We start from the raw sequence: 20671 nt of genomic DNA on the forward strand, positions 1-20671 counted from the left end.
AGAGCAAAAAATTTCAACTCTGCTGTTAACCCCACAAGCACCGTCTTCATTCTTTCCTCAAATACTCTCAAAATATTATTGGAACCATAATCCTCTGATGCAGCAGTTCTACACATCCCAGTACTCACAACTTTCTTCCCTTTTCCATACTTCACTTTTTCCAAAGTAGACTCATAAGTTTGTGAATAGGAAAATTGCTATTCACCATGTAGCGGAGATGCTGAGTCGCAGATAGGCACAACAAGAAGACTGTCACAAATATGCTTTCAGCCAGTAAGGCCTTCATCAAATTAGATGACACACACACACACACACACACACACACACACACACACACACATATATATACACACACAGATGCTACCAAAACTAAGAAACCAAGAAAAATATGTTGCTGATTGCCAGTCTAAATTTTTCAAACCAGGTTTCGCACTGAATAAATCTTGTCAAGTTGTCTTCCCACAGCACCATATAATAGTGTAGCATTTTCAGGAAGGGACAACTGTTACCATTTTTATTTCCTTGCTACAATGGTGACTCTCCACCAATACAACATACTTCTGGAGTAACTTATGGTGCTCAGCATATCAACCATGGTTTTCACCAAGATACAACTCCTATATTTGACAGTTAGATCCATTACACCTCAACTCAATAAATGACCTTCTACAAATAGCAGCATTCCTCACATTTTTTTCTGAAATTGAAATTTTTCACCTGAGTATGCTGCCTCAAGCATCACACCTGTTATAGAAGCCCTCTTCTCATATACCAACCTTAAAATACTACACCAAAAATACACACCACAATGTCATTATGTAATGCATCAAAGTCAGCAAGTATCAAACATTGGTTGTCCTGAATATTTAAATGACCAATGTCATGAATAATCCATCAAAGGAATTTCTTTGCTATTCAAATTGCAGTATTGCTCAGATAATCTGAGTTACTTTCTAAAAAAGCGATACAAAACTGAAGCTTCAACATTTGGTTCAATTCATTATGCAGTGCTAGTTTTATTAATTAATTATTTCATATATCCATCACATTCCAAAGATCCCATTATAAAATATAACCATGTGGGACAAATTGAGATACACATTAACAGAAATAGATTCAGCAGTTAAAAATTATTTCTGTATACTATATTAACAGAAAGAATAGCACTATGCTACATTATGTTAAACTGGTATGGGAAACTTAAGGATGAGAGTAACTTTCACATGGTGTGGCGTTGCCAGGTAATGTAGCTCGATGAAACTTGGATCTTACATAAAAATAAACAGAAGGTAACTGAGAGAAATATGCAATTAGATGAACAGAAATGACACTTCTATATAAGCACAATAATTACACTGAAGTCACTGCTATTTGTAATGGTCCCCTGGATATTACAAAAGGTGGGACATGGTGCTTAATAGGGCAGTGCTTGCTCTGCAATGTGCTCCCATGCACGTTCTTGTGGTGAGGTGTACCATTCATCCTCCAGTGCAGTTCACCATTGTTGGATGGTTGTGGGTGCATTCGGAAATGTTGCCATACATGACTCCAATGCATCCCACTCATGCCTGATGAGATTTAAATTGGGGGAACAGGCAAGTCAGTCGAGTTGCTGAATATCCTCTTGTTTTAAAAACTCCTCCACCTGTGCAGTTTTATGTGGCCATGCATTGCCATTGATAAAAATGAAGTCTAGGTAGAATGCAGCCCTGAAAAGATGAGGAAGGAGCACAGCGTCGCAATAACATTATCTAGTGAGTGTACCATGTTCAAAGGTTTGTAGGCCAGGATGCCCATGCAACATTATGCCTCCTCACAGCATAACAGCTAGACCACCAAAATGATCATGTTCAACAATGTTCCTGGATGCCTTACTTACTGTTCTTAGTTGAGAGATGAGAAAAAATTGCATATTTCTTTCAGTTATCTTTTGTGCTATACTTTAGTAGTTCTTTTCATGGTCCAAGTTTACTTGCCAGTGACGCATCATGCAAAGTATTGCACACTAGTGTGTGTGTGTGTGTGTGTGTGTGTGTGTGTGTGTGTGTGTGTGTGTGTGTGTGTGTGTGTGTGCGTGTGTGCGTGCGTGTGTGCGTGCGTGTGTTTGCACAGTCTAAATTTAAATACTTAGTTAACAATGCAAAGATGATTTAGAGGGGAAAAATGCTGCTATTCCTTTACACTTAGTAGCTGCTTTTTGGACAGATATATAGAGTGCATCCACAAATCAGAAGTATGTTATGGTTCTAACCTACACTTTAAAAAACCTTGCAACAGATCACTTATATAAAATGCAAAAATGCGGCAGTGATAGTTAGCCACAACATGCTCAGAAATGGACCCACAAAATCAACATGAATGCATCCTTAGGGCTGGGCTGCTGTAGACCATGGAGAAACGATGACTTGCCAGCTGTCTTTTGACTAGCACACCGAGAATACACAGCAACCAAGTGTTCCAGTTCTCTGTCAATGCCGAGTATGTAAACGTATCTGTATAAGCCAAGGCTTTTAATACGGGAAGCACCCCAGTGCCTCATACATAAAAGCTGTAAAACTTTCCATTGCACACTCCAAGGAGTGACCACCCGGGAAACTATGTTGTCTGTGGAGATGAGGAGGACCCCATCTGAGACCAAGAGATGATGGTGCAAGACCGAATAGTTGCGAAGCGGGTCTGATAAGTGCCATGGATGACAATTACCAACCCTGCTGGATGAGAGGGATTACTTGCCTGAGGACTGGGTCAGCCGCTGTTGCCTTGGTGACTCCAGCACCAGTGATTGGAATATCTTCTACTGCTTGGTGAGAGGAGACATGCAAAAGAAAACACAAGAGCTCCTCACTATTGAAATTGGGGTCTGAACCAACTGTGCAAGGATAAGACGTCCATGTTGGCATGACACCCTGTGGGGTGAAAATGAGTGTCACACTTGTACTTGGAGAGGAACAAGGCCCACCTCTTCACCCTGTGAGCTGCCTTCTTGGGGATCGCGGCAGGCAGACTAAATAATGAGGTTAAGGGCTTGTGGTGCATAGTAAGTTGGAATTTGGTGCCATACAAAAAAATTGGTGATTGTATACACAATGGCCAGAGCCTCCTTGTTGATTTGAGAGTACTGGACCCGTGCTGGACTGAGAGCTTTGGATGCAAACGCCGGTGGCTGCTCCGAGCTGTCTGCATTCTGATGGATGAGGACCATCACAGTGCCATGCTGTGAGGCATTCACAGCCAGAACCAATGGTTTGTTGAGATCAGAGATAGGTAGACACGGTGCTGAGCAGAGCCAATCCTTCAGTGTGGTGAAGGCCTGGCTGCACACTGAAGAGCAGACAAAGGGAGCACCGTTTCATAGAAGGAGATGCAGTGGGTGCACGTTGGTGGACATCCTGAGAATGAAGTAGTGGTAATAGGCAATTTTACCTAAAAAAGACAAAACCTGCAGTTCACACAACGATGTGGGATATGCAGTCCATAATGGTGCTGACAAGACTATCCTTGAGTCAGACGCCCTGGCTTGAACTGATGGCCATATACTCAAGAAAGGGTTGGAAAAAATTGGACTTTTGGAAATTACAACACAGACATATGTCAGGAGTTTTTGAAAGTGGGCTCGGAGATTGTGCAGGCGCTCACTTGTAGTTCACCCAGTAATGATGATGTCATCCAGGTAGTTGATGTAGTGGGGAATATTGGAAGTTACCTGGTCCAAATAGCACTGAAAAATTGCGGGGGTACATGCCACCTAAAGAGCAACAGATGATATTGATAAAGGCTGAGTGGCGCATTAATGATCATGATATGCTTCGATTCATCATCAAGGGGTAACTAGAGATACACTTTGAAAAGATCAAGTTTGGAGAAGCTAAGCGTGTGAACAGTTCGTCAAGACGTGGTGGTGGGTATGTGTTGACCAAGGACTGTGAGTTCGCTATGGCCTCAAAAGGTGCAAAGGTGCAATTTGTCAGAGGGTTTCTTAACAATGGTAAGGAGTGTGGCCCATTCATTAGAGGAAATGATCACAACTCCAAGAGAGGTGAGCCTGTTCAGCTCCCAGTTGACTTGGAAGTGGAGAGCCAGGGGATCTGCCTAGCATGAAAAAAATCTAGGGTGGGCCAACTGTTTCTAGGCTATGTGGCCTGTAAGTCTGTAGTGCAGCCCAGGCCTTCCGCAATGATATCCTGAAATTCGGATCACTGTATAGTGTCCATGACTGAAAAGCCAAAGGCCTGAAAGGCATCAAATCAAAGAAGGTTTGCTGAACTAGCATCGTGAACAACAATAAAAGTAATGGGTCGAGTCACTGGATTTACAGGTGAATTCCACCATGAATTGGCCAAGCAATGGGATTTGCTGTATACCGTATTCCCTGAGGCGTCTGACGACTACCGAGAGCTGAGGTCTGAATGAGTTTGGGCATTCAGCAGGGAAACTGGTACACTAATGTCTACCTGCTGGAACAGCTGCCAAGAGAGAAGTAAAATCTCAATGAAAACCTTGTTTCAATCATGACCTGGAACTGTCCCTGACGATGACGGTTCCTCAATATCCATATCCATCGTCTCTAATGCTGCATTCTGTGCAGTTGCATGGCAGACTATCACAATGTGGTCTTTTTGCCAACATTTACGGCAGGTAGTCCAACATTGGGGGCAATGTAAACTGTCTTGTTTGGAGTAACATGGTGGTAACAGAGAACAGTGGCAGGAACACAGCATGTGCGCTGTGGGGGTGCCACTGGATCAACCAGTTTGCATTGCCATAATGTCGTCCTTCCCAGACACCTCTGGACAACTCTGTACCACTGTGACATCAAACTGGGCTTCCAGTTGCTGACCAGCAGCTTGTGAGACCTTCTATGAGGGAAGGATTTTGTAGCCGGACTTCTTTATCTAGGGTGGAGCGGATGATAACATTGCAAACCTTGACATCTGTTTATGACTATTTTGGCTTGTCCATGACAAAATGGCACTTTAGACTAAGGTTGTGGAGGGACATTGCCCGGGCATGCTGAGACTGGTGGTGCTGCTTCTTGCTCTGGTAAAATTCAACCCTAGTGGCCATGACGTGTGCGGTGGCGATAATAGGAAAACAACAATAAAGGTGTCAAATGACGACAAGGAAGGTTGCTGCAACATCTGGCACAAGATGGGAGGAATCTATCACAAAAACAGTGCATCAAATACGTGTGCATCCATAATGTGGAAGGTGTGAAAATGCTGCTGTGAGTGGTTTTGTATATCTCCCAATCTTCTGCCCCTTGTTGAACAGTGGGAACTGAGATGGAAGTGCAGATGAATTTTTGGAGAGCTATACTGGCAAACCTGTTGTATGAATGTGATGAGGTCCTTCTGTTGCTGCATCAACATTTGAATTGGGGACTTCATGCCAAGACAAAACGCTAAATTCAACTGCACTACTGAAAAACACTTGAAATTATGACCCTATTCATTGCCATTGCATTTAATCTGAAAGAGACCAACACACGATGTCTGACCAAAACAAACTTTATTCAGTGTAAAAAAACAAATTATAATAGATACGTAGCCCAAAGTGGCTCAAAATAACAGTTTGATAACCCCTGTGCAGTGGTAGACATGTAACTGAGTTAAAGCTGGCCACGTCCGTATATTAAAGCCGTCGGACCGCACCTTATGAATTTGTGGCATCTCACTACAGGTCTGGTTCGCAAAGTTTAGAGGTATCAGATAGTTACATTTTGTGATGTGGACCAGAATGAGTAAAATTTAAGCAGCAGTGAGTTATGGTCATGTCACAGTCAGGAGGAGAGCACTTATTGCTGATCAGTATTACACATGGCAAACAGCCGGTAAGGAGACTAAATCTTGTTGGCTGCAGACAGTTAGTGGTTGAGGAAATGTGCATAACATTCGAAATTAAGGCCATATTTCAATGCGATGTTTGCTGTAATACAGAACCTCTCATGACCTATGATGATAATTACAGTTGACTTGGACGTTATAAATATCTTGCCATGCCACAGTTCCATAAATAATTAATAACTGCAGTGTGCATGAATGTGGGCAATCTACATCTACATTTATACTCCGCAAGCCACCCAACGGTGTGTGGCGGAGGGCACTTTACGTGCCACTGTCATTACCTCCCTTTTCTGTTCCAGTTGCGTATGGTTCGCAGGAAGAACGACTGTCTGAAATCCTCCGTGCGCGCTCGATTCTCTCTAATTTTACATTTGTGATCTCCTCGGGAGGTATAAGTAGGGGGAAGCAATATATTCGATACCTTGTCCAGAAACGCACCCTCTCGAAACCTGGTGAGCAAGCTATACCGCGATGCAGAGTCTGCCACTTGAGATTGCTAAACATCTTTGTAACGCTATCACGATTACCAAATAACCCTGTGACGAAACACGCCGCTCTTCTTTGGATCTTCTCTATCTCCAACATCAACCTGATCTGGTACGGATCCCACACTGATGAGCAATACTCAAGTATAGATGGAACGAGTATTGTGTAAGCCACCTCCTTTGGTGATGGACTACATTTTCTAAGGACTCTGCCAATGAATCTCAACCTGGTACCCCGCCTTACCAACAATTAATTTTATATGATCATTCCACTTCAAATCATTCCGCACGCATACTCCCAGATATTTTACAGTAGAAACTGCTACCAGTGTTTGTTCCGCTATCATATAATCATACAATAAAGGATCCTTCTTTCTATGTATTCGCAATACATTACATTTGTCTATGTTGATGGTCAGTTGCCACTCCCTGCAACAAGTGCCTATCCGCTGTAGATCTTCCTGCATTTCGCTACAATTTTCTAATGCTGCAACTTCTCTGTGTACTACAGCATCATCCGCGAAAAGCCGCATGGAACTTCCGACACTATCTACTAGGTCATTTTTATATATTGTGAAAAGCAATGGTCCCATAACACTCCCCTGTGGCACGCCAGAGGTTACTTTAATGTCTGTAGACGTCTCTCCATTGATAACAACATGCTGTGTTTTGAAACTTCCTGGCAGATTAAAACTGTGTGCCCGACCGAGACTCGAACTCGGGACCTTTGCCTTTCGCGGGCAAGTGCTCTACCATCTGAGCTACCGAAGCACGACTCACGCCCGGTACTCACAGCTTTACTTCTGCCAGTACCTCGTCTCCTACCTTCCAAACTTTACAGAAGCTCTCCTGCGAACCTTGCAGAACTAGCACTCCTGAAAGAAAGGATATTGCGGAGACATGGCTTAGTCACAGCCTGGGGGATGTTTCCAGAATGAGATTTTCACTGTGTTCTGTTTGCTAAAAACTCTTATCAAATGATGCTGGAATGCTGTTTCTTGTATGTACATTAATACTTGTTGCACACCGCAATTAGTTCTTTAGTGTGCTGTACTTTTCTTATTTCATTGTAGTGCCGAAGTTGTTTGAAGGTCATCTGTGCTTTCAGTTGTGCACATGTTTCTTTCAGAAGAGTAAAATTACTGTCTTTTACCTTCAACCATATGATACTTGAAACTCTACAAGCATTTTGAAAATTGTAGTTCTGTCACTATTCAACACTTCTTTGAAGTCAGAAGCTAAAAATAATGCAATAAATAATATTTACTTTAGCAGTGTTTTACAGCCAACCCAATTAAGGAATACAGTATCCACCTCTCTTGGAATCAGTTATTACATGTTTATGATTGATGGTCAAAATAATGTCTACTGCAAAACATGAACAGATTATGGCATAAATACTATGAATCCTTATGATGATGGTGCAGTTATAACTGTTTTCATATTCAGGTAATTAAGGAAGCTAGATATATTTGTAAAAAATATTTGCTGTATGTTATTTTTTTGTGGAAACATGGATGAATTGAATTGTTGCAGCAAAGTGAATATCCTCTTCTTGGCTATGTTGTACTGACTGATCTATCTGATCACTTATCATGAGCCATCTCAGTATCTAATTTTGTCGTCACGTCTCTCTCTTACATTACAGGATCCACAAAGGTTCCACAAGCCTAGCGAAAGACCAAATAGATAGAATACACAGTTAGAACTGTAACATGGTTTGTGTGTTGTGGTTGTTGCTTATTCAGTATGTGTAAAGTTAGGGAAGAGAGGAGGGTTCATGACTGCTTGCAGCATCAAATTAAGTCATGCTACTTCATGCAGATAGCAGAGAATTCCTTGCAAAAAGCAAAAGCAACCACATGAATTATTGTGGTGATATCAAATTGTAGCACCATCTGTACAGACAAAGTATACAGTGACGGTATCTTTTTAGAATAATAGAGGATATCACTTTTTAAAGTAAAATTTAATTATGTAATGTTATTGAAATGACACTATAAGTGTCTGCAACTGTGAACCTTTGTGAAGGGGGGGAAAATCGACTCTGTTGTTAGCTTTCCCTCGGTCGCTGCAATTCTGGTTCAGAGGTAGTACCCTGGAAACTAAATTCTTTCTCTTAATATAGCAAATTTGTTTGTCTCGTGCTCTACTCAGTTGCATTTTATATGAGAAATTATTATTTTAGCTATATATTAAATTGAAATATTTCACTTCATGTCATGATACTACATAATAATATTATGTAATATAAAGCTTAAACTTGATCTGCAAATTCTAATGTTTCAGGTGTTAAGACTACTGCTGGTTGTTTTGTTGTTCCTATGGCCACTGGAATGAGCTTGGTATTGTGCATGCTTACTCTGAAACAGGAAAGGCCAGATGCCAAATATGTTCTTTGGTCCAGAATTGACCAAAAATCTTGCTTTAAATGTATAATAACGGCAGGTGAGATTTATAATATGTGTTTAGATTATGTCTAATCAGTATTTGTGAAAATGTTGAACTTCCAGTGCAATCTGAACATTTCAGTGGTAGATATGATTTTCTTCTGCTATAAATGGCTTTAAGGCAGTGTATTTGATTATATCGTTAAGAGCCACTTTATATTTAGTGCTGAATAAGCACCACGTGCGAAGTTACATGATGAGCTTAATCCCAAATTAATTCTTGTTGTATCTTATACCTCTTTATTTTATAGTTTGTCATTATTTCTGACATGTTTTGTGTTTATCTTTTTTACAAGTTGCATTTCGTCCAAGGTGCTCTACCCCTTGTTTTTTCACATGTTGCCTTCTCTTTCACAACGACCAACATTACCACAACCACAAGTGTGACACTATACTATATGTACGCACATCATAATCACCTGTATGTGACAGCTTCAGTTGAGACATGTAACAAGTGAGCTGTCTAAGTTGCATCAGCAGACAAAACTTGAACCAGGCCATGAGCCACGAGTGAAATCTCTCTTCCTGTAACCCTTTTTCTGTGCTAGGTAAAGACTACAGTGATTTTTTCTCAGCAGTTAATGAGGTTCCTTTTAAAAAATTCTGTAGGTTTAATGGATTACTTCCAGCTTTTCAGTCATTTGTATTGCCATTTTTGCACAGTATTTTGATGACTGACCCAGTCATTGAAATATTGTACGAAAATCGTGATACAAACTCAGCTGAACACCCGAAAGTACATCATTAATCAGGCATGCCTAGAAAATATAGTATTTGCTGTTTAATTTTTATTGAAACAAGGTCTGATAAGAAGGAAAAAACAGATATGTTTGCATTAATAAGGAACTATTTGTCATGGTGTATTAGTTTACAGTTGTTTTTCTGGCTTGATATATTATGTTTTACATTTTTTCAACAAAATTGACCTACTCGTTGACAGTGAATGATCAGTTAAGTACAAATGAGTTTTTGAACTTCACCAGAAGATAAAAATAGAGGAAGGCAACCACCAGTAACTCAAAATAGTTGATAAATTGATTAGCTTGTCTTTTAAATTGTACACATTACTTTCAGATTTTTTTAAAGGCCTTGTGTATTAGAAAACTGTTCTTTTAATGTTTTAGATCAGCATACCTCATTTGTGATGAGCTCTTGAAAAAACTTGGCATTCTGATTTTTATTAGCACTGTAAATAACTTTTAAATTTATTAGAATTTATATTTTTGTGTTAATAGGTTTGCAGCCCATTATAATTGAAACCATAACATCAGGTGATGAATTGCGAACAGATCTAACAGCAATGGAGCATCAGATAGCAACCTTAGGAGCAGAAAATATTTCTTGCATCATGACGACAACGAGCTGCTTTGCTCCAAGAGCTAGTGATTCTGTAGAACAAGTTGCAGTTTTATGCAGTAGATACAATATACCACATGTTATAAATAACGCTTATGGTTTACAAAGCTCACGATGTATGCATATAATTCAAGAAGCAGCAAGGTAAGTAATGAAGTAATCTAACCCTATTTGTTTCATTGTGGATTCTGTGCTCATTGCTTTCACATATTGCTTACTTGGAATACACTGTCAAACAATTTACAGGAAAGGAAGAGTGGATGTGTTTGTACAGAGCACTGACAAAAATTTTCTTGTCCCTGTGGGTGGTGCAATAATAGCAGGATTCGATAAAGGGCTAGTTGAGCGAATATCTCGAATGTATCCTGGTATGTACTTGTTATATTTAAATATACTCATTTGTGTAATTTTATATTTTTAAATTGGTCTTCAACTCCAAATTTTTTTTTTTATGAATGTAGAATTTATTCCATTCCATTCTGGTCAGCTGGTTAAGCATCTCTTTTGAATTGCTTCAGAATGACAAACAGCCTGGGATGCAAAGGTTATATATTTCAATAACCCATTTCATCATTTTGGGGCATCATCAGATTCTCTATAAAATGGGAAAACAATCCATTAAAAACAAATTAGAAGGAAGGGCATGTTCACATCTTCTACATCTACATAAGTAAATTAACTGAAATATATACTAGAACTTATGTAAAAGAACTGGATACAAAACCCATTCATCATAAAGTCATACAGAATGAGAGGTAGACCTGATTTTTTTTTTTTTTAAAAAAAAGCCACCCCATATATGAAGAAGACAGAAACACTTTTCAAAAAGTGACCATTTGTTATTGTAACTAATTAATGGAAAATCTCATATAAAGATGTGAAACAATTACTAACAAAGAGATAGAGGGGCTGGCCAGTACTTACCTCAGCTCAGTACAGCCGATAGAAACACAAAAAACAACCGAAAATTTAAGTTCCTAGCTTTCGGAATAAATGTTCCTTCATCAGGGAGGAGAGAGGGGAAAGAAAGGGAAGAAAGGAAAGTGGATTTAGTTACTCACAACCCAGGTTATGAAGCAACAGGGAAAAGAAAACAGGAAAGGTAGCAAGGATGGAGGCATGGTTGTCTGAGGGAAGCCAAAGATATCTTTGGCTTCCCTCAGACAACCATGCCTCCATCCTTGCTACCTTCCCTGTTTTCTTTTCCCTGTTGCTTCATAACCTGGGTTGTGAGTAACTAAATCCACTTTCCTTTCTTCCCTTTCTTTCCCCTCTCTCCTCCCTGATGAAGGAACATTTATTCCGAAAGCTAGGAACTTAAATTTTCGGTTGTTTTTTGTGTTTCTATCGGCTGTACTGAGCTGAGGTAAGTACTGGCCAGCCCCTCTATCTCTTTGTTAGTAATTGTTTCACATTTGTTATTGTAGTCACACTAACAAACATCACCTCAGCAGCACAGCATAGGACCATGCTTACACAAGTATAAATGCAGTATCAACTGCAGATCTGTTTACCAGTCACTATACTTGTCTCAGAAGGGAAGCCTCAAGCTGTGTGATGGAAGCCAAAGCAGCCTGTAGCTGTGAGCAAAGGGTCGCCAACTCATCTCGCATCTGTACACACCAATCACAGTTCCTATCCATTACTGCAGTCGCTCCTGTTTGAAGCTCATAAAAAGATGCAACAAACGAACAGTGTACTTGCCTTATTAGCAGTGGGAAATCAAGGTGCTGTCTCACTGACAGTCTAACCGACCCTGAGCTGTTCTAACCAAACAAACAAAAGCCTGTGCAATACAAGGGTCTATAGCAACGGTGTTACTGCACACTACACTGTTATTGAATTAAAAGCTTGTGCCTAGTAAGAACTCAAACACACAAAAAATTACAAAATTAAACTAGTAACTACCCAGAAAAGTGAAAATAAGTCGCTCCTGTTTGAAGCTCGTAAAAATACGTAACAAGCGAATGGTGTACTCGCCTTATTAGTAGCCGGAACTATTGGTGCACTCTCACTGATGGTCTGATGTTTTTAATTGTTATGGATGGATTGATTTTATTGATTTACACAGGGAGACAAAACAACAGTAGTCTTAGTCCACAGTTGCCTGCACTGAAACTGAGTTTATTGTCTGGTATCTATCCCTGTCATTGTACTAAAGTCAGCCAGTACTTTAAAGATAAGTGTGATACCCTTTACTAGTTCTTTCTTAGAAACAGTTCCTCCATGGCTTAATGACTCAAATTTTCCTGTCTCTCTTGACGTCCAGTGCTTCACATTGTAATATTAAATGTGATGGGGTTTGTGTCCCCTCACCACTTAGGGGCTTTTTCCCCTGTAACCACCGTGCACAGGTGTTTTCTGAGTTTCTCATGGCCAATCATCAGTCCTACCATGAGTTTAATCTGTCTCCTATTCAAGACAAGGATTGCAGAACTTCTCTTAAAAAATGGCCCTGGCATTGTTAGCTTGCCACATTTTTGTTTGTGAATCCATTGTTCTTTGTGCTGCCTCCTTATCCAGCTACGGATTTTTGATTTTACTATCACCTTAGTGATTACGACATGTTCCATTATATCAAATGGTTTCTTTACTCCTGTCCTGGCTAGCCTGTCAGCTTGTTCATTTCTATTACTTCCTATGTAATGAGGAACTCACAGCAAGTTTACCTTGTTGCTTTCCCTGAGGTAATGGAGTCACCACTTCTGTCTTGGCCAGCCTATCAGCTTGTTCATTGATATTACTTCCTTTGTAAGGAGGAACCCACAACAAATTTACCTTGATTCTTTCCCTTAGTCTCACAAGGGCTTCACAGCATTTTGCAATTATCTTTGATCTTGTTGCAGTGACTGATGGAAATATGTCTACTACCTGGTACCTACAGTGCTGTTCTTGCTACATCTCACTCCACGAAGGATGTGGCCATGCAGAGATACAACCTCAAATTTAACAATGCGGTTGTGAAGTAGCCCAGCATCATGGTAGCGTCCCTGTCTTCTCCTCCAGCTGTGCAACATACCACCAGACTTTCACCTCACGGGGTGGAGTCGAGAGCAATACAACCGGCAGGCCCAAAAGGACAGTGGGAAGACTGCATAAGTCCCTCTAGCCAACCAACATCTGAGTCTTTTTCTACCAACAGGGTAGGCTCCAAGCAGTCAAACAAAGGCAAATGGTCTTCTCCTTCACCGACTCAGAGATCATCTTCGACAGTGTCGCCATGTGATACTCTTGCCTGGTCAACCTTCATGTTGCCAGTGTGCACCACCAACTGTATTTGTGCCGTGGACTCCGCATGCCGACATGAGGACGATGTCAACACTTTTGTAAACATCATAGAGCAGGATCCTCCTGCCTCTGTTCCCTGTAGCAACGAGTCTTTGAAGTTTGCAACCTGCTGAGGTGACATCCCCTTCATTTTTTCCTTTTCATGACTCTCCGCCAATGGAACATTCACAGTCATTGATCCAACAAAGAGGATTTATAGTTGCTCTTAGAATCCCAATGTCCACATGTTCTCTGCCTTCGGGAAACAAAATTGTTTTGTCATGACATTAGTCTGTTTTCACCCCCACCCGTGCTCCCCTGAGGACGACATTCCATCTCATAGGGGAGTCATGCTGCCCATTCGGGATGATGATCATAGTCAACCCATCTCCCTGACTACCTGCCTTCAAGATGTTGCAGTTCGCCTATTTCTTCCCCTCTTGAACTTTTCCCTTTGTACTGTTTGCATACCTCCATCATATGATGTCACCAGGATAGATTTCCTCCAGCTTATTGGGCAGCTATTCACTCCTGTCTACTACTCGGTGACTTTAATGTGCACCATTCCCTTTGGCGTTCTCCCAGAATATGTCTGAGAGATGCCCTCTTAGCTGACCTTCTCAGTCAACTTAACCTCTTCTGCCTTAACAAAGGAGAACCTTTGTTCTGTTCAGAATCCCCCCCAAGCACACCTTTTCCCATTTGGACCTATTATCTCCACTGCCCAGCTTGCCCATTGTCTCGAGTGGTCCATTCTCTCTGATACATACAAGAGCAACCATTTCCTGTGTGCTATCCATTTACTCACTCCTTCCCACCTACGCGCACACCCAAATGGCAGGTTACTGAGGCCGACTGGAGGCTTTACTCCTCCCTGGTGACCTTCGATGAACAACATTTCCCGATTAGTTGAAACTACTGGGTTAAGAGGCCATGGTTGATCTATAAAACTTCCTCTTCCTGACATTTTATTGCCAACTGCGGGCAACATCTTCTGAGGAGGTGAGTCAACAACTGGCTGCCAGGCCGTGGAGGTCCCGTTTATATAGAGCCCATAGAGGGCTCCACCATACGTCATGTGGGGCCGACTGTAAGACTATCTCTGACTAATGTCATTATTCTTGATTGAAGGAAATCGATTGTCACATCGTTGGTGCAAAGCTGACCGCCATATCTTATCTAACTTCAAGCCTTCCTCTTTCCTATTAAAATTATTGTGGTGTTTCTGAATCTCTATAGCTTCTCTGTGCATATATGCATGCATAATAATAAGAAACTAAGGGAAACTAATATTTACTGGAGGGGATGTAGAAGAAAAATGCCTGTTAGCTGAAAAGAAATCTGCTAAAGAGTGTCTACAAAAATGTAAGCTTAATACCATTAAAACAAGCAAAAGTTCTTTCTTGATGCACTGGAATATAAATCTTCCAGCAGGCTAAGCTACAAATTCGGTGAGTTACACATTCTTCTCTCAGAATATAAAAACATAAAAATTATTTGTTTAAATGAACACTGACTTAGCTATAATAGAATAAATATTTTAAATACAATTGAAAACTTAAAAGTTGCAAGCAGCTATTGCACTGAGAAAAAATTTCACGGAGGTTGCTGCATACTACTGGACTCTTCCGTAGTCTATGAAGTGAAAACAGATTTTAATTGCATAAATGAAGAGTGCATATTCAAAAGTTGTTGCGTAGAGTTTAAATACCTTAATATGTTGGTCATTTCAATGTATATAATTCCAGAAAGGGCTTTAGTCACGCCATTCTCTCTAAATTCCAGTGCTTGCTAGATAAACTAAGGAAAGAAAAGAATTGTAATAGCAGCAGATTTTAATATAAACACTGCAAATGAGAATAAAGAATCAACGTCATTTATTGATTCAATTAAAAATCTGGTTTTAAACTAAATTTTTTGGAGTTCACCAGCGAAAATATTCACTCAGCAACATGCATTGACAACATTGTAACAAATTACTACTTTGATAATGTACATAAATTCTGTGTAGACTTGGGACTTTCTGATCACTCAGCCTTATTTGTCTCACTGCCAAAAACTGATAAACATAATATAATAAAAACATATACCAAAAGTTTCAATTAAACAGATATTAAAATATTCTATGAGAAACTAAGTAAAGTTAAGTGGTATTTTGGGGATGGTGATTCAACAAATGAAATCTTTAGTACATTCTTAAACAGTTTTCTTGAAGTATTTAATGAAGCTTTCCTACCAAGATCATATTGCAACAAAACATCAAGTAAGATAAGATGGATCACACCAGGAATAAAAATATCGAGTGAGAGGAAAAGGAATCTACACAATCAACTGAAGTACAACAAACATCCTGATTTTGTAAAATATGTTAGAAACTATAAAACTACTTTTAAAAAGTTGTGAAAGCTTCAAAACAAATGGCAAATAACAAATTCATTCCAAGAGAGAAAAATAAAACAAGGGCAGTATGGTCTGTAGTTAAGTCTGAATTAGGTGTCTGAAATCATAAACAAGACATTTTAGAAATCAAACTTAAGGAAAAATTGGTTTAAATCCAGTCAAATATCTGAGTGCTTCAGTGAGTACTTGATAAATGTAGCAAAATCTGATTTAGACATAGCAAATAATGAGCAGAAAGTAAATAGTTTTGGTTTAAAAGGCAATACCAGTGAATGTCTCAAAAAATTCAACACAGTCTCAGAAAAATGTGTTGAAAATGTCATACTCTCCTTAAAAGACAAAAACTCTGCTGGCTGGGATGGGATATCCACTAAAATAATTAAAAAGTTTTCAACATAATAGCTCATCATCTCTCTCTTTCTCTCTCTCTCTCATAATAAACAAATACTTTGAAGAAGCTTACTTTCCTGATCTCCTGAAATACACAGAAGTAAAACCATTGTTTAAAAAAGGTTCAAAAGAAGATGAAGTTATTGCCCCATCTCTATACTCCATCATATCAAATATATTTGAAAAAATTGCTGCTTTACAGATACAAAGCTTCATCACACAGAATGATATCATTTCACATAATCAATTTGGCTTCCAACAAGGCAAAAACGCAGCAGATGCAATAAATGAGTTTATCGAAAAAATTACTTCATCACTAGATAGGAAAGCTAAGGTTGCAGAAATTTTCTGTGATCTTACAAAAGCATTCGACTCTTACTTTTAAAACTCAACAGGTATGGAATAAGGGATGATGCTTTGAAATATATCTCTTGGAGAGGAAACAAAGGGCAGTAATCACCTCAAATGGAGCAGGTAACTTCAAGTGGGGAAACTGTGTCACAAGGTGTTCTTCAAGGCTCAATCCTTGGACTCATTTTATTCCTGTTCTATGTAAATGAACTGCCTCTCAATATAAATACTTACTTAACTTTGTTTGCAGATGATACTTCTGCCCTAATTGAAAATGAAAATTCTGACAATATACCACAGTGTCATGAATACATTAAGTAACCTAGAAACATGGTTCAGTCAAATGGCTTAAGGCTAAACATTTCAAAAACCCACATGATGTGTTTTAAAACCGTACATTCAAAAAGTGAAGATATCTGTGTCACTCACAACAATCAAAAAACGGAAGAACTTGACTCAGTCAGGTTCCTGGGAATACACTTAGACAGAACTTTGAGTTAGAATTCTCATATAGAACATGTAGCAGATAAATTAAACAGCCTTACATTTGCAATGGAAATTTTAGCCTGTGCCACTGATATAACAACCAGGAAAATAGCATATTATACCTACTTTGAATCGGTTATTCTATATGGAATAATTTTTGGGGGAAACTCGGGAAACGTTAACACGAATTTTAAAGTTGCAAACAAATAATCATTCACAACATGTGCTCTGCACAGCCGAGGGCATCATGTTGACCATTATTTAAAGACCTAAAAATATTAACTGTCCCCTCTTTATACATCTTTGAGGTGGTTCTTTTCCTATGCAGCAGAGCTGATCTATTAAAAAAATCATTTTGAACACGCACATGACACAAGACATAAAAAGAACTTTATGCTCACCTCTCATCACTTAAAACTGCATGCTCAGACTCCTCAGTAAAAAGTCATGAAAATTCACAGCACAATAAAAGGGTGTGACATAATGATTATGAAGATAAATATTTTAAAAAGCAAGTTACATGATTTTCTAACTGAACGATGCTACTACTCTGTGGAAGATTTCATGAAGGATGAAGTGAGCTGGATCCCAAAAATGGAATAAAAATTTCTGATAGTTATAGTAGATGTAAATGCTGGAAGTTTGACAAATTGCAAGTAAGTAAACGCTCCACAAAGAATTATTGTAAATGTGACAAAATTTTAAATAAGCAAATTGTAACCTTCACATGTCTCCTGTACATCAGACATGTGTTCTGAGATTGTGTACGTTATGAGATGCATAAAACACATTTCACTTGTCCTGGCTGGCATGCTCATCTCACTAAATTTTATTTAACGATCACCACCTTTGAAACGATGTTTCGCTACAGCTGATTTGTCAATATGTCCAAGTTGACAGTTCCTTTTGTGTTTGATTATGCGGGTATTGACACTTCTTTTTGTTGTTCCAGTATAAACCCTCCCACAGCTACACAGAATTTTATACACCACTGGAGTTGCTAAGGGGCGTCGAGCATCATTCGCTGAACTTAAACTCTCACTAATCTTCTTGGTGGGTCTAAAGATTGTTTCAACTTGGAACTTGGCCAAAACTTTCCCAATGCAATCCATAATATTGCGAATAAATGGAAGAAACATTTTTCCAGCTGACATTTTTCTTCTGGGATGGAGTGCTCGATCTTTCTCGTTGTCAGCATATATATTTTTCTTAAAAGCCATTTGCAAATGATTTAGTTCACCTTGCAAATAAACTGGCTCACAGATATTATTAGCTCTGCCGACCCATTTTTTAATGACACCCCTCTTCTGCCTGGGATGGTTGTTCAAATCCTTATGGAGGTAACGGTTGGTGTATGTATCTTTTCTATACACTCCTCTGGTGTATAAAATTCCATGTAGCTGTGGGAAGGTTTATATTGGAGCAACGAAAAGAATTGTCAGTACCTGCTTAACCAAACGAAAAAGGAACTGTCAACTGGGACATATCGATAAACAACTGTAGCGGAACATGTTTTTAAAGATGGTGATCACGAAAAAAAAAATTTGGTGAGACCAGTGTGCTAGCCAGGACATTGCATTATTATGTACGAATGAATAGAGGAGCTATAGAACCACAATAATTTTAATAGAAAAGATGAAGGTTTAAAGTTAGATAAGATATGGTGGTCAACTTTGTACCAACGACGAGACAATCAATGTACCTTCGGTCGAGAATAATGACCTCAGTCAGACATAGACTTACAGTTGGCCCCACGTAACATATGGTGGTGCCCTCTATGCGCTCTATATAAATGGGACCTCCACGGCCTGGCAGCCACTTGTTGCCTCACCTCGGAAGATGTTGCTTGCAGTTGGTAACAAAACATCAGGAAGTAGTAGTTTTATGGATCGACCAAGGCCTCTCTGCCCGGAAATTTTAACTAATGAAGACGATGGCCATGAAAGCGTACATATTATGAACATTTCCCCAGTTGTATTGACCCGGTAGTATATATTACAAACATTATCCTTACTGCCGCAGAACATTACGTTCCCCCTCTCACTTCCTCTTTACCACGCCATGTCCCGGTCCCTTGGTGGACTGAGGCATGCCGCGATGCAATTCACGCTTGGAGAAATGTTTTCTGTGTTTTTAACTGTCATGCTACGATGGCAAACTACACTCATTATAAATAATTGGGTGTACAGTGTTGACATGTTTTTTGGGATAGCAAAAAAACTAGCTGGATTTCATTCACTAGTTCTTTTAACAGTTTTACTGTCTCTTCTGCCATTTGGTCCAACCTCAGACAGCTCTCCCCAGTTTCCAGCCTGACAGTAGCGGACAATGTCATCATGGACCTTGTTGCTATCTCCAACATTATGGAGATTTTGAGCTCATCCCTCTGTCGACCTGCCTTCCTCCTCCAGAAACGAGCGGAGGAGGCTCAGACAATACACTTCTCTTCTCAGAATCGTGAGTGCTACAGTGCCGTTTTTACTATGAGGGAGGTAGATCGTGCTCTCCCTTCATCCCGATCCTCCCCCCCAGGGCCTGATGATGATCACATTCAGATGCTGCAGCACCATTCTCTTGCGGGCAACCACTTTCCACTTCATATGTACAACCGAATATAGGGAGAGGGCACATTTCTCAGATGCATGAAGCCAGTGTCGTACCCATACCTAAGTCACAAACAGCTTCCTTCTAGCTACCGCCCCATTTCTCTCACTAGCTGTGTTTGCAAGGTGATGGAATGTATGATTCATGCCCAGCTGGTGTGGTGGCTTGAGTCTCACAATTTACTAACTGCTGCACAGTGTGGATTTCAAGTGCTCCGTTTTACAGTTGACCATCTCGTCACTTTGTCGACCTACATCATGAACGGTTTTCTGTGGAAATTCCAGACTGTGGGTGTGTTTTTCGATTTGGAGAAAGCCTACGAGACCAGCTGGAGGACTGGTATCCTCCCTGTACTCTCTACACATGAGGTTTCCGTTGCTACCCACTCTGTTTCCTTCAGGAATTTTTAAAAGACCTAGTTTTCAAGGTATGTGTGGGTTCTGCCCTGTCGGACACCTTTATCCAGGAATTCTGTGTGCCTCAGGGTTCTGTCCTGAGCATCATCGTCGTTGAAGATTTTGCCATCTATTCTCCATGGACCGTCTCATTGAGCAGCATCTTCAGTGGTGTCTCGATCATCTGTACTCGTGGAGGATCAACAATGGCTTTAGCTTTTCCACAGACAAAACCATTTGTATGAATTTTCTGGCAGTGCAGTTGGTTTCTTCCAACATCTTTATATCTTGGGCCTGTTGCTCTTCTGTTTGTTGAAACTATGAAATTCCTGGGACTTGTGCTCAATAGGAAATATTCTTTGTCCTCCTGCTTGTGTTACCTGGTAGCCCGCTGTATGTGATCCCTCAGTGTCCTTTGTGTCCTCAGTGGTACTTCCTGGGGAGCAGATCAAATGACCCTCCTCCATTTGTAATGGTCTCTTGTCTGTTCAAAACTAGACTATTGGTGTTTCGGTTATGCATCAGCATGCTCATCCCTCTGATGCCGTCTCAATACTATCTACCATCGTGACATTCGTTAGGCCACTGGCGCCTTTTACACTAGCTAGTTTGAGTGTCTGTCTGCAGAAGCTGCTAAACTACCA

General features: G+C 40.0%; 1 protein-coding gene across 2 annotated transcripts in view; it reads left to right on the forward strand.

Annotated features, from left to right (window-relative positions):
• LOC126354292 (O-phosphoseryl-tRNA(Sec) selenium transferase) overlaps positions 1-20671 on the forward strand; it is an 86028-nt gene that overhangs the window by 21786 nt on the left and 43571 nt on the right. For both annotated transcript variants that reach the window (XM_050003839.1, XM_050003838.1), the window contains 3 exons: positions 8618-8776; positions 10014-10278; positions 10381-10502. In XM_050003839.1, coding sequence (XP_049859796.1) covers positions 8618-8776; positions 10014-10278; positions 10381-10502 — 546 coding nt within the window. The remainder of the gene's footprint in view (positions 1-8617; positions 8777-10013; positions 10279-10380; positions 10503-20671) is intronic.

This window comes from Schistocerca gregaria, chromosome 3 (assembly GCF_023897955.1).
Source record: "Schistocerca gregaria isolate iqSchGreg1 chromosome 3, iqSchGreg1.2, whole genome shotgun sequence".
In the NCBI taxonomy this organism is placed as follows: Eukaryota; Metazoa; Arthropoda; class Insecta; order Orthoptera; family Acrididae; genus Schistocerca; species Schistocerca gregaria.